Source organism: Megascapheus bottae, chromosome 15 (genome assembly GCF_031878675.1).
Source record: "Megascapheus bottae isolate mThoBot1 chromosome 15, mThoBot2.hap1, whole genome shotgun sequence".
Classification (NCBI taxonomy): domain Eukaryota; kingdom Metazoa; phylum Chordata; class Mammalia; order Rodentia; family Geomyidae; genus Megascapheus; species Megascapheus bottae.
In genome coordinates, this window is record NC_143523.1 from 59411492 (window position 1) to 59432048 (window position 20557).

General features: G+C 48.1%; 1 protein-coding gene across 1 annotated transcript in view; it reads right to left on the reverse strand.

Annotated features, from left to right (window-relative positions):
* The window catches only part of Chat (choline O-acetyltransferase), a 49863-nt gene extending 33105 nt beyond the window's left edge, over window positions 1-16758 (reverse strand). Inside the window, 6 exon segments of the mRNA XM_090347043.1 lie at window positions 5586-5763; window positions 8182-8362; window positions 9854-9907; window positions 12190-12308; window positions 12914-13105; window positions 16693-16758. Of these exon segments, the coding sequence (XP_090203169.1) occupies window positions 5586-5763; window positions 8182-8362; window positions 9854-9907; window positions 12190-12308; window positions 12914-13105; window positions 16693-16758 (790 nt within the window).
* Window positions 16759-20557: the final 3799 nt, after the last annotated feature.

The window sequence follows — 20557 nt, forward strand, 5'->3', positions numbered from 1 at the left end:
TGTTGGCAAATGACCACATATATCCTCTCATGTGCCAGGATATCTGGATATCTCTAGACCCCTCTGCACCCTAAGTCCTACCCAACATTGACAGAGTAGGGATTTAAGCTCGACAGCCTGGGAGCTGACCTATGTGGAGACTGATGGAAGACTAGAATAGCTACTTGCAAAGAGAGTATAGATGAGATGAAGGTCTGAAACAGACCCTGGCCCTCCAGAACTCAGTTAACTGCAGGAGAAACTGAGTCACATGTTGTCTGAACAGTCTCCAGATCCAGCCCTCTTCCAAGGTGAGAGGAGCTGGTCTGACTTGACCTTCTGCTGGACAGTGCCTACCTAGCTCTGCCCCTGTCCCAAGGAGGGAGACAGAAGCTTAGGCCTCCAGCCAGGAGAGTTGGGCCCTATGATGCCTTGGAATCACTCCATGGTGTTAACACTGCTGTTGGCCAGAAAGAACCCCAGGCCAGGAGAGAACCACTAACCAGACATTAAGAGCCATGTCTCCACCCCCATGTGTCCCCTAAGTGCACTGTGCTCACACCTCCTATCCTTTCCTCCTTCCTGAGCCCCTCATGGTACTTGCATGGGCAGTTCTACTCCTTGCCTGGCCAACTTCTTTCTGGCATATTCCATTTACCAACTCTCTGTCAGAACCCTGTAATCCATTTTCTTCTCACCTGAAACTGAGTGGGTACTGGGAGGAAGGTGTTTGGGAAGAAATCCTATAACAGTGCCCATGAGCTTCTTTTAAAGCAAAAGGCTCCAGCTGGGTTCTCAAGAACGACATTTTAGCTGGGCATCTGTGTCTCACATTTGTAATCTTAGCTACTAGGTGGGTGAGATCTGGCTAACCCAGGTAGGAAAGTCCATAAGATTCTTATCTTCAATAAACTACCAAAAAGCTAGAAATGGAGCTGTAATTCAAGTGGTAGAACACTAGACTTTGGTATAAAAAGCTCAGGAACAGTACCCAGGTTGAGTCACTGGTGCTCAGCTTTTTTTCTCCTTTTAATAACAAAATGTCTGACCAGGTGCTGATAGCTTACATCTGCAATCCTAGCTACATAGGAGACTGAAATCCGAGGCTCTTAGTTCAAAGCTAGCCCAGGCAGGAAAGTCTATGAGACTCTTATCTACAACTAATCACCAGAAAGCTGGAAGTGGAGCTGTGGCTCAAGTAGTAAAGTGTTAACCTTAAGCAAAAGATTCTCAAAGACAGGGGCCGGAGTTTGGCCTAGTGGTTAAAGTGCTTGCCTAGCATGCATGAAAACCCAGGTTCGATTCCTCGGTACCACATACATAGAAAAAAGCCAGAAGTGGTGCTGAGGCTCAAGTGGTAGAGCTCTAGCCTTGAGAAAGTCCAAGGACAGTGCTCAGGCCCTGAGCTCAAGCCTAGGACTGGCAAAAAAAAAAAAAAAAGATTCTCAAAGACAGCACCTAGACCCTGAGTTCAAGGCCCAGCACTAAAAAGAAAATAAAATGTCTGCTGGCATTCCATGGCCACACTTCGTCCAGAACTTCTTGCTGAAATGACCATTATCATCCCCACACAAACGTTTATTCTTCCTGATACTGCAACTCACATCTTGTAAAGCTCATAGTCAAGGTAAAGGTTGTCGAGCCCAATATTTTTTTCCATGTAGCTGACTATTGTCTTTCTCCCTCTTTTTTTGGGGGGGGGTGAGGGTCTAGAAAAAGAAATTTGTTTTATTGTACTTCAACTAATTTTCAGTTGTACTGTGTAGCTCACAGTAGCTATGAGAGATAGCACAAAAGCAGAGTGCAAAGAATTATCTTTTTCTTTTCGGCAATATTGGGGTTTGAACTCAGGACCTCATGCCTCCTAGGCTAATGCTTTGCCACCTGAGCCACATCACCAGATCTTTCTATTTTGGATTACATTAAACATGTTTTTTGTTGTTGTTTTTTTTTTTACTATTTTTATTAGCATGCATTTGTTGTACAAGGAGGATTTTCTTTATGACAATTCCACACCTGAAAACAATGTATCCAAATCAACCTTACCCTTCTACCTCTCTCCCTTATCTCCTTTCTTAAAGCAATTTCAACAGGTTTCATTGTTCTATTCTAATATACGCAAATAAACAAGCTGGGTCATGTTTATCCTCATTCACCTTCTGATCTGCTCCCCTCTCCACACAGAGCCCGTTTTCCTTTCCTTTCCTTCTCCTGTTATTTTTAAGGTAGCATTTAGCCTTATGCCCAGGTCATCCTGGGTTATGATCCTCCTGTTTGTGTTTCCCTGTGTCACTGGGGATGACAGGCATGTCCCCAGACCTGGTGCTTCTCCTGTGTCTTCCTCCCTCTTTAATCAATGACTCAGCCCTCTGTTTTCCTGTACTCCACAGGCTGCTGTTTTCTTACTCTCTTTTGCATCTCCTCTCTGTCTGACCTCTGGGACCCTGTTCTACGATTTCTAGATGATCTCATCTAGGCCCAAGACTAAATATCATTTAGGCGCTGTGGCTCTCAAATTTATATCTCTCTACTGACCTCTCCCTGGAGCTCCAGACACATAGATCTAACCTGACATCTCCATTTAGACGACTCAAAGCACCTCAAATCAAACATGCTCTGACAGGGTCTTTCATTCCCAGCCCACTCCTCATCTTGTTTTCTTCTCAGTAAATGGTACACCATTCTTTGGTGACCCAAAGAAAAAAAAGGCCTAGGGATCTCTCTCACTTCACTTATGCCTCTGCATGTTGAGTTCTATACAGTCCTACATAACATATATCTTTCCATTGTGTGTGTGTGTGTGTGTGTGTGTGTGTGTGTGTGTGTGTATCAGTCCTGGGGCTAGATCTCTAGGCCTGAGCACTGTCCCTGAGCTTCATTTTTGCTCAAGGCTAGCACTCTACCACTTGAACCACACCTCTTCTTCCAGCTTTTTTGTCAGTTAATTGGAGATAAGAGTCTCTTGGGTTTTCCTTTCCCTAAGTGACTTTGAACCACAACCCTCAGAGCTTAGCCACCTGAGTTGCTAGGATTCTATAATCTTGAACCACAAGCCCTCAGCTCATCTTTCCATCTTAACTCTCAGCCTCACCCACACTGCCCTTGTCCCTCATTTGGAACTGAACTCATTTCGGAAATGGTCTTCTTATTTCCTGTCGCTGGCAGCAGGCAGCAGCTGTTCCAGGGGAGCAAAGCTCCTCCCTGAGGGACTGCATTCCTCTGTGCTCATGACAGTCAGTGGTGCTAATTAGATTAATTGGTTTGTCCAGGGGGAGGTATGTGTGTTCCCCTCTTTCTGCTGAACTTCCCTCAGATATGTACTTTCATTCAGAAAGCCAGATAAAGTGCCATTAACAAATTAATTCCGATTAACATGGCCTAAGCACTCAGACCTCAGGGCAATTCTGGACAGTTGTCTCAGGCCTGGTCTGCTAATAAAGTGGAAACTGTGCTGGAAGCTGAGGTGATTATTTTGATGCCTGTCTTGGTCCCTCGAGGGCAGAAGAGTGTGATGTGATTTCACTACAGTCTCCTGAGGGAATTAACTCACTTCCAAATGATAAATTATCAATGTCCCAAAGTGGTTGTCTGTCCTTGAGAACAGACTTGTCTCATACCTCCCCGTGGCCCCTGCAGCCCTCTATTTAGGGCCAAACATTCAGCAGGTCCCAATAATCAGGTGAAAGAATAACAATGGGCAAATGGGAAATAAGTCAGGGACCTGGTATTGTTTTTTTGCTCAAGTGGTAGGACACTACCACTTGAGCCACAGCTTCATTGATGATTAATTGGAGATAAGAGTTTCTTGGACTTTCTGACCAGGCTGGCTTTGAACTGTGATCCTCAGATTTCAGCTTCTCACTAGCCAGGATTACAGACATGAGCTACCAATGCCTGACTTCACTCTTTCATTTTAATAGATGTAACTGGGCTGTTGCCATTGTAGACACAGAAGAGGCAAAAGCTGAACCAAACAGGTCCGGTCCTCTCCAGTTCTTATAGATTGTGGGAGGGACAGAGGGACATCACTAATTCAGTGGGTACAGAGCTTCCCACAGAGAGCCAGAAAGTAAGTCAAGACAAGGTAAAGGGCCGGGCAACAGAGTGAAACCTGAATAAAGTATTTCTCAGAGAGGGGATTAGGTTTACTTGAACTGAACTCTGCTTAATGAGTGAAGAACTAGCTAGAGAGAGGCGTCAGAAAATGAGGGTGTCTGTTGTGAAAGAGCCAGGCTCCATACACCTACGTGCCCCATAACTCAGTCATTTTTGCCAACAAGCTGCTTTTCTTGTGGTCCCCAGGACCTGCAAGTCCCTGCTGAGGAGGAGACTTGCCTGTATTGTCTGACTGCTGGGATGAAGTGTCTCGAGCCCTCCAATTCCTTTCACTCAACATCTTTTTTGGGCCAGTCCTGGGCTTGAACTCAGGGTCTAGGTGCTGTCCCTGAGTTCTTTTTGCTCAAGGCTAGCACTCTACCACTTGAGCCACACCTCCATTTCCTGTCTATTTGTAGTTAACTGGAGATAAGATTCTCATGGACTTTCCTGCTCAGGCTGGGTTCGAACTGTGATCCTCAGATCCTCTTGAGTAGCTAGATTACAGGCCTAGTTCCTTATCACTGCTCAGGAGCAGAATCTTATCCTTTCTGTCTTACATCCCAGGCTCGGTCTAAAGCTCTCAATTAAATACATGCAGGGAGTCTGGACAGATTGCCAGGCCCCGAGAAAATCCCCAGGGCTGATGACAATACCTCAAAATTCCACTTCTCATTCCAAGATAAGAAGTGAAGATACCACCCAGCTCCAGTGAGGACTGGCTTTTGGTCTGAAAAGCCGTTTCCAGGGGATGAATAAAAATGTAATTACTGCTGGGCACCTGTGGCTCATACCTATAACCCTAGTTAATCAGGCGGCTGAGATCTGAAGATTGTAGTTTGAAGCCAGCTTGAGTAGGAAAGTCTGAAAGACCCGTAGCTTCAATTAACCACCCCCTCCACAAAAAAAGAGCCCAAAGTGGAGGTGTGGCACAAGTGGTAGAGCATTAGCCTTGAGCTAAAAAATTCAGGGACAGCACTCAGGCCCCGAGTTCAAGCCCTAGGACTTGTACACGCATAAACACAAGAATTATTACTGGCTTCTTTGGGAAGTTTGGACAAACTTTCATAGGAACAGTGACCAGCCAGAGGGATGAGGGTCAGCATCAGAAGCAAGAAAACAAGCAAAAGAGTTGACCAACTATCCTGCCAGTGGTGGATCCCATGCCCCCCATCATCCCTTAACCAACCGTTTCCTGAGATACTCAGATAAGCACCAGTCTAGCCCACTAGTGTTGCTTCTCATTTACTTCCTTCCAGCACAATTCCCACAGCCCCACAATTCCATTGCTCTTTAGTCTCACCCAGAAAGCTTGAAAATCATCCAGCAGAGAATGAGAGTACAACAGGGGCCTTCAGCTTTCAAGACCCCCTCTGACCCACCCTGAGTCCGAGGCTGCTCAGAGGGCCCCCAGGGCTGTGGCTGATGGGGATGAGGCTCTGGTGCCCATGCCGGGAGGAGGAAAAGCCAATGGGCATGAGGATGAGATGAGCATGGACACTGCAGCTAACCTTTCACGAGGACCGTCCTGGCCTCGGCCCACTCGCTCCTCCCGTCTGATGTCAGCAGGCCGATTGGAGGCAAGCGTTCATCCTCGTTGGAAGCCATTTTGACTATCTTTCTCAACTGAGTGAACAGATCCCCCTCACTGAGACGGCGGAAATTAATGACAACATCCAAGACAAAGAACTGTGGGGGAAACAGGTCAAATAGGTCACTCATGGCCACCGTCCCAAAGAGCCAGGCCTTCATAGTTGAGCTCAGGACCATGGTTCCCAGGGAATTTGGTGGGTTCTGATTCACCCCAGGGTGGGAAGCAACCCAAGGCTTTAAGTATGCTGTACCCAGGTTGTCCCTCCCCAGTGAAAGAAATCCAGATTAAACTGAGGCAAAAGAAAGCTTGCTTTTGTAGTTCCTAGTTCATGAGAAACGTTTCATGTTTGCAGAAACTGTGATTATAAATTGGTACAACCATTGTTGAAGGCTGTCTTCTAACAAATGTGAATATGAATCAGCAATTTCAGTTATGGATGCATAGTTTAGCCTAGGAAAACACACCCATGTTCACAGGAAGACTTTCAAAAGAATATAGCTAAGTAAAATAAAGTGTATTTATGCAGTGCAGAATGAACTAGACTGAACTAGCTCCATAGAACTATGGGACTTGATGACTCACACCTGGCATCTCAGCTACTCAGGAGGCTGAGATCTGAGGATCATAGTCCAAAGCCAGTCTGGGCTAAAAATTCTGTGAGATTCTTATCTCCAATTAAGCAGCAAAGAGCCGGAAGAGGAGCTGTGGTTCAAGTGGTAGAGTGCCAGCTTTGATCAAAAAAGCTAAGGGATAGCACCCAGACTCTGAGTTCAAGCCCCAGTACTGATATTAAAAAAAAGAACTATGAGGATAGCCCTCAAACACACTGGGGAATAGAAAAAAAGACAACCAGCTGTTAAGATATGTAAATCATTAAAACCAAAACACAAAACACACTGTACCCATATGCACATGTGCAAACGTGCTTTCTATGTAAGCTCTGTGGTGCTGTCATTCTGAGCCTTTGAAAGCCAGAGCTCTGTGCTTTGTAAAGGTGTGTGTGTGTGTGTGTGTGTGTGTGTGTGTGTGTGTGTGTGTATTTATGTGTGCCGGCTCTACTTCTAGCTTTTTGCTAGTTATCAGAGATAAAGTTCTCTCAGACTTTCCTTCACAGGCTGGCTTTGAACTATAATCCTTAGACCTCAGCCTCCTGAGTTGCTAGGATGATAGACATAAACCATGGGCACTAGCTAAGGGTGTCTTTCTTAACACAGGCTGAAGTGTCCTTTTCAGCTGGTTAAGGTGAGTATCTGACCTCTGCCCTAAGCTGTGTCCACGTGGCCTGGTCCAGAGCAGGAGTCCCAAGACTGTTTCTGGAAGCTGGGGCTATATGCTATGCAACCCAGTAGAGGTGAGAAAAGTTGGATTTGACTTTTGAATGAAGACTGAGAAAAGTTTTTATTTTGTGTCTTGTTGAACAAATTAAGGTGTTCAATCCTGGACCACATGGGTTACAGATGACCTCATATGACAGGTTTTCCCATGAACTCCAATTTACTGGAAACATGAGATGAGCCCAACAAGAGAACATGATGGGACAAGTATGGGGGAAGAGAGATATCCTCTTGGGATTATTGTCAAATTTGGGTTTGGCAAACAAAACAAAATAAGAAAACAAAATAAAACTACTTGTCCAATGAGGCATCTTTGTGAAGTCTCACTATGCAGAATATGTGGTGGGTGAGCCCTCAGGAGGGGTCAGGAGCCCTCATGTTCAGCCTGTTCCCCCACCATGCGTCCTCACTTGCCCTGTGGAACCATGGCTGAAGATCTGAGTTGCTGAGCACAGAGCATGGTGTGGGGACATTAGTCAGATCTCAAGTCTTTGTCATTCTTGGAAAAACCACTGAATTTGCCCGAGTCTCAGTCTCATCTGTTAAGTGAGGTATCAAATGCCTCTCTTCAGGGCCACTGGTGAAGATGAAATGAGTGCAATCCTGGGCACATAGCCTGACATAGAAGTTTGGGGAGGAGATGCTATTTTTTTTATGTTGGTTTGGGAACTTGAACTCAGAGTGTGTGAGCACTGCCCCCAAACTTTTTTTGCCCAAGGCTGGCACTTGAGTGATCCACAACTCCACTTACTAGCTTTTTGGTGGTTAGTTGAAGATAGGGGTTTCATAGATTTTTCTGTCCAGTTTGGCTTCGAACTGGATGAATCCCCACATCTCAGTGTCCTTATAGCTGGTATTATAGGCATGAGCCACGGGGTGCATAGCGCAGGAGAAGTCTTGTTCTCTGTTCTTGACTGGTCCATCTGGATGTGGCCTCAGGAAGGCTAGCTCTGGTGCCTCAGAACTGAAGTCAGAGCTCAGGTTCTCCCTCTTCTTAAGGCAATAGGCAATAAGGCAATAGAGAAGATGCCACTTTTGGGGCTACTGTGCCTCGGTTCATGTAACTTGGACAACTGGCCTGAATACCTCTGAGGAAGCAGGTATGGGGAACACACCTGTACTGCATGCCTCACACACTCTGAGTCCAAGGGGTCATAGAGGGGACACAAGGCTACTTACCTGGTTGCAGCAGGCCACAATGACATGCTCAGGCTCAGGCATGACGCTGCTCTTCTGGGCCACCAGTGTGTCCTGCGTGTGGCCAGGGAGCCGGTAAGAAGAGAACAGGCCATAGTACTGCTTCATACAGAGCAGTTGCCCTGATAGCTGGCCCTTGGCACAGTCTGAGGGGATGGAGTGGCTGGAGGAGGAGGAGAGCAGACAAGAGGCAGGCAGCCATGAGAAGGATGGCAGGCAAAGGAGGGAACTGGAATTGGTTCCAAGTAACTATTTGCTTATGTGCTGTAGATCAAATCCAAAGCCATATGCATGCTGAGCAAGTGTTCTACAACTGAACTGAATCTCAAATCCTCTATTGCAAGATGATTAGTTAAAATGGGACACTCAAGCCCAGAACTACATTACCATGACACTTGCAGTACTGCAAAACTCCCCTATTTCTATGGCTCAGATCCTCAGGCTTTTCTCAAACCACCACTACTCCATGCTCACCCTATATCTTGTCATTTAGCATATGTGTGTGTGTGTGTGTGTGTGTGTGTGTGTGTGTGTGTGTGTGCAGTTTAATTGAGGCCTGGCTGGTCGAGCTAGCCCTAAGGCTAATAGGCTGCCATCCAGATTCAAAGGATGGAATAGCCCATGACACTGACACTCAAGGTCAGGTCATTATACTAAACTTTCATGATTGAGCCATGACAAAATGAATTTCAGAATCTAGCATCATTTCTGACAATTAGATGATAATTTTAGGTCTGCTGATACCTGTAACAAAATTGATGGTACCTTGATAACATTGTTCTAGAAATTTATTTTTCTTGTTCTTTGCAAAAATGTTATAAAATTTCATGGAAAAAAGTTCTTCCCCATCCAGTGACTGGTGGCCCATGCCTGTAATCCTAGCTACTCAGGAAACTGAGATTTGAAGATCTCTGTTCCAAGCCAGCATGGGCAGAAAAGTGTAAGAGACAGACTTTCATCTCCATTTAACCAGCAAAATGTCAGAAATTAATATGTGGCTTAAGTAGTAGAGAGTTAGACTTGAGCAAAACAGCTCAGGGGCAGTGCCCAGGCTCTGAGTTCAGGCCCCAAAACTGGCACACACATGTGAGAGGAGAGGAAAAGGAAAAGGGAGGAGCAATAAGGAAGGAAAAAGTTCCTTCAGACCCTTCCATTCTTTCTGTTGATTCTAAGAACTTTGGTCAGGAGATGGGCCTTCTTAGAACTAGAGATAAGCCACTCTGCCTAAGCAGTTCTCTGCCAGGATTGTAGGCTTGTGTGTCCAATGAGTTTCATGGGAATGAGAAAGTGAGACATCCCCTTTCCAGCGAGGCACAGTGGAGCTCTCTATGGCCTTGCTCCTCTTCCTTCTCTACTTCCTGTGAGTTCTCTGGGTTCCAGACAATTTAATCCACACCACCAGAAAACACAGGAGGTATGGAAGGAAGTATTCAAGCAATGTCAGGGAAAGCTGGTGCTTACAGATGACCTAAAGGCCATCCTATCTCTAGAGAGTGGATAGTGGCTTTGTGACTAGAGCCAGAACACACAACTAGAAAAAGACAAAGTTTCTGCCTTCCATGTTCCTGTTTTAGCCAGGCATGGAGACAGATGTACGAACAGACTAGATTGTTCAGAGCTAAAGCTCTGCTTGCTCAGGCAGGGGAACTCTTACCTGTCCAGCAGAGCCTTGTAGCTGAGCACACCAGAGATGAGGCTGGCTGCAAACCTGCAGAGGAGATATGCCAGAACTCAAGGGTCCTTCCTGTCCTAATTCTCTACTTCCCTTCCATCTCTCAGTTTTTATTGTGCCAGTCCTATCCTTGAGCTCAGGGTCAGGGTGTTGCCTCTGAACATTTTTTTTTTTTACTCAAGGCTATTGTTCCATCACTCGAGTCACAGCTCCACTTCTGACTTTTTGATGGTTAACTGGAGGTAAGAGTCTCACAGACTTCTCCTGCCTGGGCTGGCTTTGAACTGTGATCCTTGGATCTCAGCCTCCTGAGTAACTAGAATTACTGGAATTACAGGCCCTGCTTCCTTTTTATTCTTCTAATGTTCTCCCCTTCCCTACCTTTCTCCTCAGCTTTCCTTACCGTACCTCTGTTCCAAACTCATCATATGCCAGGCCTCTTATAAATAGTATGTGGTACCGGCTATCCATCCCGCCCCCCCCCCCCAGTACTGTCAGCCCACCAAAAGCTTTTGGATTAAAAATGGTCCTTTAAGCAGACTGCTGTTGGTTCAAGACAGTAATCCTAGCTACTTAGGAGGCTGAGATCTGAGGGTCACAGTTTAAACTCTTATATCCAATTAAGTATTTTTTGATACTTTTTCAGCAATGGCTCCAAGGGTAGAGTAACTAGCATGGGGCACAAAAGCTCAAGAACACATAACATTTGGAAAAACATGACATATGCCATAGGATCTCAGTTTCCAAAAGGGATCTGGTGTGTATACGTGGAGGATGTAGACAGTCAGGTTCAACTGCACTGCCTGTGGCTGTGAAACTTTGCTCTTTGCTTACATATGTTGTCTGTAATGCATATGCTAAAAAGCTCAGGGACAGTGCTTAGGCTATGAGTTCAAGCCCCAGCCAGCACACACACACACACACACACACACACACACACACACACACACACACACACACACATCTTTTGGTCAGAACTGAGAGAAGGAGAGAAAACATGAATAGAAAAGGAGGAGGGAAGAGGAAAAAGAGGAGGGGGGAGGAAGAGGAGGAGGAGGAGGAGGAGGAGGAGGAGGAGGAGGAGGAAAAGAGAGCCAGAGAGGTCCCAGAATGTCAGAAAAGAGCTGGAAGATGGGGAGGGTCAAGTGCTGCCTGGAATAGCCCAGTCCCGGGGCTGTGCGGATCTGGATACTAGGTGTTTCAGGAAATTCACTCTTCTGGGAAAAGTCTGTAATGAGGTCCCCTTGAAGAGGAAAGCAATTTCTGGTGGGAAAAGAGCCCCAGAGAACTGTGCCAGGGGATCAAACCTTCTAAACTGGCCATGGCTGATGAGGCTTGGCTTAATTGCAAGGGGGAAGGAGAATGCCCCCTCAGATGCAATTTGAAGACATGCTTGCAGAAATGCATCCATCCACACAATTCCTTCTGTCTGGAGGAGGTCTGGATGTTGGGGAGCTGTACTGCTTAGGCGGGTGGTCTCGGGGGGGGGTCTGAGAAACTGGCCCAGGGGTGCTGTTTTTTTCAACTAAGCCCTGCTGGAAGGGAATTTGGGGTTGAAAGGAAGAGAAGCCATCTTTGTCCCCATTCAGATCTTCAGAGCAGGAACTTTTAAAAGATGCCAGCAGAGAGACCTTCCCTCTTCTACTTCGCCTCCATTGCCATCATCCTCTGTGGGTCCAGAGGCCCATTCCAGCGGCTCAGTGAGCTCTGAAATTGCAACAGATGGCAGCAGGGCTGGCAGTGGGGCTGGGAAGGAGGGACAGTCCCCTGCCTGTGGAGCCTGTTCAAGCTGGACTCTGGAGGTACAGAATTGCTTTTATGCACCTAGGCAGTGTGTTGAGGCTGCAGAACACAGGATCTCAATCTAGTCAATATTTTGCTGTATGCCTTTTACCTCAAATGTATTTTTTTGGGTGCTTGTGGCTCACACCTGTAACCCTAGCTACTCAGGAGACTGAGATCTGAAGAACAGGGTTTGAAGCCGCCCATGACAGGAAAGTTCATGAGACTCTTAACTCCAGTTAACCACCCAAAAGCCAGAAGTAGAGTTCTTCTCAAGTGGTAGAGGGCCCAACTTGAGCCAGCTAAGGGACAGTTCCCAAGGCCCATGTTCAAGCTCCGTATTGTCACTTACGAAACAAATATTTAGAAGATGACCATGGTCACTTCTTGCCTTGATGGCCTAGATGGCTATTGCTTCAAGACATTTTACTGAGAAACCAGCCAACACATAGCTTCCGCTTCTCCTCTCTGGTTCTGGGACCTGCCCCATAGCTTGGATAGCTCCCATGCTACAGGCACCTGTTGCTCCACCTCACCTTAGCTGATCGTTCGTGTCTTGGAAGTGCTGGCGAGCAAAGATCACAGCTGGGCTGGAGTTGACTGGCAGGGCCAGGCGGTTATTGAGATACATGTCATTCAGCCAGTACTCAGATACCTGCAGGGTAGCACAGGAGAAGCCCCATCACCCCACACAGGGCACCTGGCCAGTGGAGGTGGCCAGTCTTCCATCCTGGCTACTCTGAAGGATGATGGATTCTTCATTTCATTCACTTTTCTTTCACAGATGTATACTGAGCCTATGTGCTTCCTAATCTATTTCCTTTCTTTCCTCCTCCTCTCCCTCCCCTTCTCATCCCCTCCCCCTCCCCTCCTATTCCCCCCCACCCTCCTCCTCCTTCTCCTCCTCCTCCTTCACCTCTTTTTTCCCAACCCAGATCTTTAAGGATATATCTCCTTCCTGTCCCTTGACTATCCTTGCCAGGGTCTCTCTCTCTCTGCTTTCCCAACCTCATCTTTATTCTCATTGCCTCTCATCTCTGCCCCCGACTCTTCTCCAATCCTATCTCTCATCTTGCCTGCCCCTCTCACCTTTTGCTGCCCGTCAACCTATGCTGTTAGCTTCCTGTTGTCCCTGTGCCATCCCCTCTGCCCCATCTATGTCATCTATCTGACTGTCACCTAAACTCCTCCATTAGTCTTCAATCTACTCCTGCCCATCTCCTGTGAGTTCCTTGTCAGCTTGTTGTCATAAACCCTTACCCAGTTGGCTGTCTTCTCCCGCCGCTCCAGAAGTTTCTGCTGCAGCATCTCACCAAGGCCACCAGGGGCGCCGAACTGTTGCACAATGGCCTGGCTCTTCCTGAACTGCTCCGCTGGCACCAGGTGCCCCATGCATTGCAGGTAGGTGGCCAGCGTTTGCTGCAGTGGGGGTACTGGTAATTTGGGCAGTCCCTGGAAGGGTGGATCCACAAGCATTCATTGTGCTTATCCCCCAGGGGAGGTTCATGTCTGTCCTAAAGTTGATTCTGAATGTGTCTTATCCTGGGACTATTTATTTATAGGCCATAGCTCAGCAGAATTAGGAATGAAAGATCTTCCTGTTTGCTTTCCCTGTCTTTGCCATGCTCAGGTCCCAAGAAGGCACACCATACAGAAGAAAAGACCTTAATCTTGGCATCCAATAGACCTGATTCAGTACCCTGACTTTGTGATGATGTTGACCCAGTCTCCCATGTAAAATGATCTTCTCGTAGGATCAAGGAAGAATCCTTACAAACTGAAAGGTTGGGCCTAAATTGAAAAGATTATTGATACTATAATTGACATTGTTATTGATATTGTTGGGTGCTGATTATTTTCTTATTTTTGACACAAGACTCAAGGTCTTGTGTTTACTAGATGGGTATTCTAGCTCTTCATCCTCACCCTTCTGTGGATAAGGTTTCAAGATTTTGCTCATAGCTTGTTTCAGACTATGACCCTCTTTCCTACAGCCTTCTGAGGGGTTAGGATCACAAGCACCGTGCCTGACCTGTGTATTGAGTTTTGGTTTCAGGTTAGCTTCAACGTGTGATCTTCCTATTTCTTAATAGGAGAGATTATAGGGATGTGTCATAATACCCCCACCTACTGGTGTGTTTGTGTGTGTGTGTATGTGTGTGTGTGTGTGTGTGTGTGTGTGTGTGTGTGTGTGTGTGTAGGGGGGAAAGGTGGGTATGGAAGTTCTTCCTATCCAGATCTCCCCAAGCATCATCTCTTCATTGATAGGATATAGATACAAACTCTTACCTGAGGGGGACCCCAGAGAACCCAGTGAGAAAAATAACTAATCCCAGCAAGGTACCTTATTAAGTGTTAGGAACTTAGCAGCTTTATTCCTCCAAAGGAAATCCCAAGAGAAAATCTGAAATCTTTGGGGGGTCAGAAAGGAGCCATGCACCATTCTCCTCCATGGGCAGTGCTCCTCCTAGCCCATCCCCCTCCTCCATGGGCAGTGCTCCTCCTAGCCCATCCCCCTCCTCCATGGGCAGTGCTCCTCCTAGCCCATCCCCCTCCTCCATGGGCAGTGCTTCTCCTAGCCAATCAGCCACATTTACCCAGGAACCATGTATATACTCAATTTTATCACAGCCTGGGGAGAGATTTCTATCCCATTTAAAAAAGAAAAATCTTCACTTAGTATAATTTTTTCCAAGTCTTTTCATTTTCTTGCAAATGGAGTGATATCATTCTTTCTGATGGCAGCATAGAATTCCATTGTATATAAGAACTACATCTTCTTGATCCATTCATCTACTGAGGGGTATCTGGGTTGGTTACATATCCTAGCTATGGTAAATAATGCTCCAATGAACATTGTTGTGCTAGTCGCTTTAGTATGGCCTTTCTGGACATTTGGGTAAATGCCAAGGAGTGGGATTGCTGGGTCATAGGGGACGTCTATGTTTAGTTTTTTGAGGAACTGCCATGCTTTCCAGAGTGGTTGAACAAGTTTACACCCTCAGTGTAGTAAGCCAGATCCAAAGGAACATAGGCTCCATAGTTTCCCTCATTTGTAATAATTAGTACACATCTAGGATTCTCCTAGCAGAGGATCACAATACCTCAAAAATTATATACATATGGTCATATAGGATGAGACTAAATGAAATGAACTCTAGGATATGGAAGCAAGAGGTTTATCTTTGTGATTGTTGTTTTTAATATACTATATGGAATTATTTCTTTTCTCTTTTTTCCCCTTATGGTTAATCTCATGTGGTTACGTATCTGACGTGTTACCCATATAGTGTATATCCATTTATTTCTTTATTTGAAATAGGGAAGGGAAGGAGGAAAACAAGATGATTGGGAGGGAGTGGGAGGATGGAAAGGGGGACAAAAACATAAGAAGGGTTATCAACGTTTGAGGAGTAATGCATCCATTACCTAAATGAAACTGTAGCCCCTCTATACATTACCCTGACAATAAAATACAGAAGAAGAAGAAGAAGAAGAAGAAGAAGAAGAAGAAGAAGAAGAAGAAGAAGAAGAAGTCCAAAACAAAAATGAACAAACAAAAACCCAAGGCCCAGAATGTAGAAACTAGTCCTAGGTCACACAGAAGCCTCTCTTCGTCCAACATCTTTTTTGCCTTGCTCTTTTTCCCCATTTATCCTTCTGCTCTTCCTACTCAGCTCCAAAAGTGGGAAAACAAGAATTTTAAAATGACTGCTTAAATTGTAGATGTTTTCCTTCAGGGACTTCTGGGGGGGAGTAGTGAGGCAGCCAAAGATTCATTCTGCCCTAGTATGCACAAAAGCACCCCCTACCTGTTCTCGCTGCTGGCTTGGGCTGAGGGGGAACATGGGAATATGACAGTCCCCTGCTTGTCTCATCCTGTCTCTAGAGTTCATTGCTCTGCCAGAGGTGTCGGCACCAACTACAGGCTGCTTCTGCCCTGGGGAACCATGCCAGGACAGGTCTAGGCCACATCCCAGGTTGCTCAATCCATTTCCAGTCAAGTCCTGCCTTCCCACCCAGCCATTCTGCTCTCTCCTCTCTTGGATTTGTAGGCTGCCTGGGTGGCCCCTGGTTTTATACAGAAAACCCATCCCAGTTAGTGAACAAAAGTGCCACAGGCCTCTGAAAAGCTATCCTTTTTCAGGCTCTCAGAGGGACTGAGGCTCAGCCTGAGTAACAAGGCAGCAGGACATCTTAGTGGTGGAGAAGTTCCTCCTCAGACTCTCCGGAACTACAGGCCTTGAAGTCCCGGAGTCTCTGTCCCATCTATATTCCCTGTGGCTTTCATGTGAGTCAGCCCAAGGCTAGACTCAGATATAATGGAGAGACAGAACTTGCACTGCAGTCCAATGCAGGGGAATATGGGAAGTCCATGGGTGGGAAAACAGCATAGGTGAGCAGTATAGATCAGGGCAGTGCAGTGAGCAACTTCACAGGTGAAGGCCAGGAAGTTCTTATAAGGGTTTCAAATTCAGGAGAGGCTAGGGGATGGAAAGCATGTGGCAGAGGGACAGGCATGTGCAACAACTTATGGTCAGATCACTCCTGGGCTGCTCAGGTGGGAAGGAGAACATCTGTCCGGAGAGGCTGCCCAGGGAGGGCAGCATAGTCTCAGACTGGTGGGAAAGATAATGTCTTAATGCTCCAGGCCTGAATCAGTGATGGCAGCTGGGGCTGAAATGTGGCAAGGTTTGGATAAGGAATTCAGTCTCACCCTAGGCTACCCCACTGGGACTGAAGCCATGGAAACAGATGTTGGGGTAGTGGGAAGTAGAGTGGTCAGAGAAGCATCAGATGGGGGTATTGAGGAGGATAGTACCTGTGGAAAACAAAGGCTCTCCCTGGACTTGGCTTGGTAAGTGTGGTTATGGATACCATCCCAATCCCTCCAGGGCAGGGCTACAGTGTCTCCTAGAGAAGGCTGGGCTGAGGAACAAGAGAATGCTGAGGGCCATTTGCACTCAAGATTGTTTTGGATGCAAGGGCATGGGTGTAGGGAGAATGGGGATAAGATGGAGGACTTCAATGCCACTCACAGATTCCTCCTCCATGCTGGCAGTTTTAACAGCAGTCTTATGGGGGACTTTTTCCAGGATGGGCATCGTGGTGACTCCTGGTCTAGAGTAGCAGAGGTGTAGACCTAGGGACCAAGAAGTAGCAGCATCATATGAGAATCATGGAGGCCCAACCACAGTCCCTTACCCCATAGACTGGCCTTGCCCCATGAGGAGGCCAGAGCCTAACAAGAGTGTACAGGAGCCTCACGGCAGGTGGGGCTCTAATCTTGGACCCTACTCCTGTCCCACAGAGACAAGATGGGAGAGAGTAGATCATTCAAATATCTTTTTTTTTTTCAGTTGTGGGCCTTAAACTCTGGGCCTGGGCCCTGTTCCTGAGCTCTTCAGCTCAAGGCTAGCACTCTACTACTTGAGCTAATGCACCACTTATGGTTTTCTGGTGGTTAATTGGAGATAAGAGTCTCATGGACTTTGTGCCTGGGCTGGCTTTGAACCAGGACTCTCACATCTCACCCTCCTGAGTAGCTAGAATTACACCAACACCCGGTTTCAAATCCTTTATCCCACTAGACTACAAGCTTCCTAAGGACAACATATGCTTGGCTCATGTGCTCAGTTGGCCTGGGCATGCATAGAGAAGGGGGAGGTGGGTCAGCTAAGGAAAGGAATGCACGCATATGTGAAAGAGCCCTTGCCTCTAAGACCTGAGCTCTGGTAGCACCCCAGGCTGCGTGGGATCTGATCTGTGGCCAGGGAAATGAAGGTCCTGGGCTTACTGGGGGGAGGGGGGTGTTATTTAGGTCAGCAGGATCCAAGTATAAGTGCCATTGGAATGTAGAGAGAGATGATGCAGGAAGCTGGGTAGTCAGAGTCCCTAAGAGCCCCCTCAACACTCAGGGACAAGTTAACTTGAAATATGCAAGAGAAGTCAGCCAGGTCAGGAAGGGCACAGGCTACTTTTAAAAGCTGTGAGGTGTGGGCTGGAAGTCTGGTCTAGTGGTGGAAGTGCTTACCCAGCATGCACAAAGACCCAGGTTTGATTCCTCAGTACCACATACATAGAAAAAGCTGGAAGTGGTGTTCTGGCTCAAGTGATAGAACTCTAGCCTTGAGAAAGCCCAAGGACAATACTCGGTCCTTGATTTCAAGCCCTGAAACTGGCAAAAAACAAAAACAAAGCTGTGAGGTGTACTCCTCAGATCAACTATCAACCCACTTCTCTCAAGAGCCGAAGACTGTTTTACCCATACCACCATCCCTACTCAGGGTCAAGGCTCAGACTCAGAATACCCAAGTTACACAACATTCAGAAAGCTGGATGAACCAGGCCCAAGGATGGCCCATCTGAAGAGAAAATGTAAAGCCCTGCAGGCAGGCACAGGGTGCTCCCTGAACCTCAAGCCCAGGCCCTGGACTTGAGACTTCCGGGACTGCCCTGGCCTGCAGAATTAGGGTGTGGTCCTTGGGTGCGAGTCCACCTTAGTGCTGTGCTGCTTGAACAGGGGTGCTAAGACAAAGTCAAATTAGGAAAGGTCCAACTGACAGCACAGCTGCTGTGTCCTCTTGCACTGGTTCAAGAGCCATGGGAGGCAGCTATGGGAAATGTGGGAGACATGGGCCAGGCCTCAGAGAGAGAGAGAGGCACAATACCCAGACAGATGGTTTCCTGATGATTCTTTCTCTTCCTTCTTTACTCTTGGACCAACACCCACAGGGTTTTGCATATGCGTTTTTCTGGTGCTTTGTTATGGTGCTTCACTAGCCTGGCCTTACAAGGCTACTGGGAAGGGTCTCTGTTCTATCCTGGAAGTCCAGCTCTTGTCTGGCCCAGCATCATGGTCTGTCTCTGATCTCTGTGCTGCCACTTGGCTCAGACTGAAGCCGCTCCCTCCCTACCCGCCCCCCCATCTTCCTGCAAGGACTGGAGAGAGCTGGGCACCCACCGGGTACTTCAGGAATGCGTCCCCACCGACCCTCGGACTCACACACACAAAGCGCAGACCTCAGCGTTCTGCAGTCGTCGCTCTAGGCGAAGTGGAATCAGAGCCCGTGCGGGGAGTCCGCCAGCCCTGGTGTTCAAAGCTCTTCAAGCCCAGACATCCAAGCTGCGGCATCCCGCAGCACAGAGCGTGTCCCCCGACGGCCGCTGCTGCCACTTCAACGCGGTGAACCCCACACTGCGGCCCCTCAGCCTGGGCAGTGCCCTTCGGTAAACAGCCCACACCTCCGGGGCGCCTTGGTCCCTGGCGCCTCCGTCCCTGAGCTCTGCTCCCCGCGCCGCGCTCCACCCGCCCAAGCCTTCTCACCTGCTCTCCTGGGTTAGCTCCCTTCTCTCGGCTGCGGCTGGTTAGAACTAAGCAGGTCTGGGGATGGGGGTGTGGACAGGAAGGGCTGGCAAGGGGGGCGCGTCAGCAGCGTAGGTGTGGGGGCAGCCGCCGGAGTCCTTGGGGGAGCCTCCGACGTCGCGGGGTCCCAGCGGCCGCCCGCCGGACTAGCAGCGAGCCAAAAGGGCCATGTCTTTAGTCTCCTTCCTCCCGCTCCTGCTTCCTCCCCTTTCCCCTCCCTCCTCCCTTTCCTTTCCATCTTCTGTCCCCACCCCCGCCTCGCCCCGCCTGGCCACCCCACCTCCGGTCTCCATCCCCAGGAAGCCCTGATGGATTCCAGGACTAGCTCCTTCATTGGCACCTAGAAGGGGCACGGAATCCTGTCCCTCCCGTGCTGTTGCCCTTCTGCCCAGCCTTCCCCAGTCCCTGGAATCCCCAATACCATTGTCCCCTCTGCAGCAATATTTACAGAGCCCTGGGACATGTTGGGTCACAGGAAATCACTGCATATTGTCCCCCCTCCCCCAGAGGAGGGCTAAACCCTACTACTGTCCTTATAAAAAATAATATCAGCAACAACAATAATAAACTGGTTGATCATTGTAACCACTCCCCCTCTGCCCGGTGGCTCTCTTGAGCTGGATCTTTGAGGTGGGAGGTGGAGAGGAAGAAACAGACCTGGGCCCACTCTGACTGCAGACCAAATCTTGCTTGGGGACATTTGGCCAGAAAACACTTCCTAAAGTACCCCCCCCCCTTAAGAATACACACGGACAGACCCACAAAGACAGACATGACTCCCCTCCCCCAGTCAGGTTGCAGAACCAGGACAAACACAAGAGCAGGCCACCCCAACCCCAACCCCTCCCTGGCAGAGGAGAATTTGGTGGCAGTAGCTGTGATCGGTTCCAAGACTGAAGGCACCCACAGGATGGGGACTTGGGAGTGGGAAGCTTCCTGGACAATCTTGAGTAGCTACCTCCCCTTCGAGATGACTGGGGCGGGGATGGGTACCCGTCCTACCTCCCCATTCCTTCCTTTTGGTACTCACAGCACCTTGGCTGTGACCCAGCAGTCGCCTTCTGCGATACACTCTAGCTCTCTAAGGGACACACACTGTCCAAAATCGGTCTCTGGAAGATGGGCCTCATTTTTCTTTCTCAATAGGGAACAACTCGGCCCCCCATCTTTTTGGAAGCCTGGATGGGGCGGGATCTCCTAGGAAAGGAAGTCCAGTCCAGGCTCCCCTCAGATTTGTGGTCTGGACGTGTCTTTAAAAGGCTGGGCTGGCAAATGCTGGAGAGGATTCCCAAGCTCCCCAGGGCAGCACCCTCGGGTGCTGTGCTGCGCAGGGACGGGAAAGGAGGGATTATTTTTGGTTGCTGCAGGGTGTCTTTGGGTGAGATCCCCTGCTGATTATGCTTCCATCCATGCACCTCCCCACGCCAGTAGCAAAGCAGCCACAGCCTCCCCCAGGTTCTTCCGACTTAGGCCTTGAGACCCAGTTCACCCTCCCTTCTCCTCTAGGTCTGCACCAAGCCACCCACCCTTCACTAGTA